The sequence below is a fragment of the Lathyrus oleraceus genome, chromosome 1 (genome assembly GCF_024323335.1).
Source record: "Lathyrus oleraceus cultivar Zhongwan6 chromosome 1, CAAS_Psat_ZW6_1.0, whole genome shotgun sequence".
In the NCBI taxonomy this organism is placed as follows: domain Eukaryota; kingdom Viridiplantae; phylum Streptophyta; class Magnoliopsida; order Fabales; family Fabaceae; genus Lathyrus; species Lathyrus oleraceus.
The window spans coordinates 85,126,122-85,129,616 of NC_066579.1; the positions used below are offsets into that span (position 1 = coordinate 85,126,122).

The following is a 3,495-nucleotide window of genomic DNA, read 5'->3' on the forward strand; positions in this document are numbered from 1 at the left end:
AGAATGGTCTGCATCTCAGATCGTAATATCAAGCCCCCGTTTACTCATGCCAAGGCAAGGACTTGAGGGGTAACTGTTATGGACTGAGCGGAAAGACCCCAGAAGAATAAAGTTAACCATTATGATTCGGCCTGTAATTCGATAAAGTTCCACTTATACCAGACTCTTCTCGACCGTAAAGCACATCCAAAGATCATCCGCAAAGGGCGACAAAGAAATAGCTAGTTAAGCGTCAAATTGAGGTATCGATTTTTTAACACAATTTCATTTCACTCTTCTTCTCCATATAATGATTTGGGCGTTGGAGTGCTAACCTTGCAGGTACCCCCTATTCCACCACATCGGATACCGTAATCCATCGCCGTCTCCGCCAAAATTTCTCACTTTTGGTTCTAGAATGGAACGCACCCAAAGCACAATGTTTATACATAAAGTCTCTCACCTCGTGTGAACATGTCCTCTAAACCACCTTAAACACCATCCGACATGATTTCTCTCCACCACAGACAAATCTTAAATATCATAGTTGTTATAAACCTACTAAGATCTCTTAATATCCTCTATCCTTTTAACACATGTACGTGTTTGATCAATACATAATAAAATAAAGAAGAAAGAAAAGAAAAAATCTAGTGTGTTATATGAGTGAAACACGTGCAAAACTTAAGTTTTATAAAAAATACAAAACTTAAGTTCCATATATTTTCATCTAGGTTTTGGTTTGAGACTTAACTTTAATTGCATTTTAAATGCGCCGTGAAGTTAAATTCAGAATTTTACGAGCATTATCGATTTTCCCAATAGAACACCTCTAGCCAAAAGTAATCCAAGAGATAAGCTACACAAAGCTAACTTTTTTAAATATATCCATCGAAGTGGAGTGTTCATAGAACAAGAGCGTTAAGAAAAATCTATTAACCACACATCTTTGTAACATACAGTTTTCAACACACTTTATTTTATTAGTCAAATTCATATGCGTCCCATCAACTTTTTTTTAAACCCACGTAATTTGTTTATTTTCTTCTAAATAGATTAAAATATAATTTCTCAAATCTACTATTACCTATCTTTTTTCCCATTATTATACTCCTTCCTAATGGGAAGTCATATAACTACTACACACACGCGCTCTTACATTGAAAAAGTGAAACTTTTAAGTTAGTGTAATTATTTTTTCAAAAACGCTTAATTATTAATCTACTTTTCTTAATGGATAATTATACTAGAATCCCTTTATATACCCCAAACTCCACCTTCTCATATCACAACAAACCATATCAAAACATATCTCAATCCAAATCAAATCACAACCCCTCTCTCTCTCTATAACAAACTCATCAACTCAAAACCGTTACAACAAACAACATCAATGGAGATTGAGAAAAACCAACCATTGGTAGCAAAAAAAGTATGGAAAACACTACGCATAGTTTTGTTCATGTTAACAAAAGGCATAGCCAAAAGCAAAATGGTAGCAGAACTAAATCTCTTGCTAAAACGCGGCAAAGTCGCCGCTGTTAAAGCCATAGCCAACACTCTCACTCTCCGCCACCATTCCACCGCCGCCTCGTTCGTCTCTCCTCACGACTACGAATTCAGTTGCAGCAACAGCCCTGCCGTCATTAAACTCCACAGCAAAATTAAAAACCACCGTCATCACCACCACCACCAGAACGATTTTTCTACCGTTCAGAAGGTTCTAGAGATTCTCAATGATGTTGACGCTTCCTCATTTCCTTCTCCAATGGTGACATTTCCTGGATTTGGAAAAAGTCCTATCGGGAGAAAAATCAGAATCACAGATTCGCCATTTCCTCTGAAGGAAGAAGAAGGTGACGACCATAGCCATGTTGACGTTGCAGCTGAAGAATTTATTAAAAGGTTTTATAAAAATCTCAATTTGCAACAGAAATTAGCAGCAATTCAATCACCTTACAATAACTCCCGCTATAGATAGAACATTTATCGATTGTTCCAGTTAAATCTAAACCGTTGAATTGAACTCGTACTCAGATTTAATTCAACGAATAAGATTTAACTGAAACTATAATCCAAAAAAAACTTTTTATTTTAGTATATGATATTTATAAGCACCTATTACATTTTACTACTTGGTCAAGTAAAATGTCACATGAATCTTATAGCATGTGATTTAATTTACTATGATGTTGTGGTTTTTTTATTTAACCCCCTCTTGGATCATGGATTTTCAAGATGGAGAGGTGTTGGTGGTGCTTATGCTGTTTTTTTTTAAGTCACACTATAGTTTTGGTGTTATGTAAAGCTCTGTTTTTATTTTATAAATATCATATATTTGTATATATTTTTCCATTTTCTTGAGTTGTTATTACAAAAGTTTAATCTATTAATTAGGGTTGAATATATGAAAAACAATTAAATTTGTGCAACTTAATAAATTAAAGTTCAAACTTTAGGAATTAATGTTTTGAATTGGATTATTTCTGATAGAAAGAATTAATATATATATATATATATATATATATATATATATATATATATATATATATATATATATATATATATATATATATATATATATATTATCACTAATATATATTACTACGGTTTATAAATTTACATTCATTGTTGTTTTTGCCATGGATCAAACAAAAACGTATTCTAACATTTAAGTTTGAAGTTAGTTTAATTAAATTTTGAAGCATAAGTTAGTATAATCTAACATATTTAAGTCTCACTAGTTTAACGAAGAAGTTAGGATTAAATCTTTAAATTATTTATTTAATTAAATAAATATAATTTAAACTATTAAAAAATTTATGAAATTTGATATATCGATCTATATAAAAAAATTATTAAAAAATATAATATATAAAAGATCATATAATTTATTAAAAAAATTTATTGTAAAATAGACTTTTATACAAACTTTAAAATCAGATCAAACTTTTAAAAATTTAGGTAAAAATAATTCATGCTAAAACTTTAAAAATTTATTGTAGGAGAAGCTCAAAACTTCTAAAACACCTAGTATTCTCATTCCTGATTATGATCTTTGATGAGTAGATGCATGGGGATAGTGATTAGTCATTAATTTGAAAGGTTTAAATTACACTAAATTTAGATAATAATGTAGTACAATTAAAGGAAAAAGGTTATTTGTGATTTGTCCTTATCTTATAGTTATGAATTTCTTGGCTACCAATAAAAAAGATATAGATAACGCCAATTATTTCTTCTTTATAAAACAAAGTGGAGATTAAAGCATGGAAACAATAAATGTGTTTTATGTGGGGTTTGTTAAATAGTATAACCATAGAAATATGAAGGTACAACTTTTTATTGTTGGTGAGTTGGAATTTGTTTTTATTACAACTTTTTAATGCTTCTTGTCTATTGATTGGTCCCTCTAAATTATGATGGTGGTTACACTTCTAAGCTACTGTTCCATTTACACAAGATTAAATAACTTGCAAATACTGGTAACTGAAACATCATTATTCAAACCTGAAC

General features: G+C 30.6%; 1 protein-coding gene across 1 annotated transcript; it reads left to right on the top strand.

Annotated features, from left to right (window-relative positions):
- The first annotated feature begins 1,256 nt into the window (after window positions 1-1,256).
- LOC127117653 (uncharacterized) lies at window positions 1,257-2,334 on the top strand. Its single transcript, XM_051047742.1, has one exon. It carries the CDS (start codon window positions 1,373-1,375, stop codon window positions 1,958-1,960), a length of 588 nt encoding a protein of 195 aa, XP_050903699.1. The 5' UTR covers window positions 1,257-1,372; the 3' UTR covers window positions 1,961-2,334.
- Window positions 2,335-3,495: the final 1,161 nt, after the last annotated feature.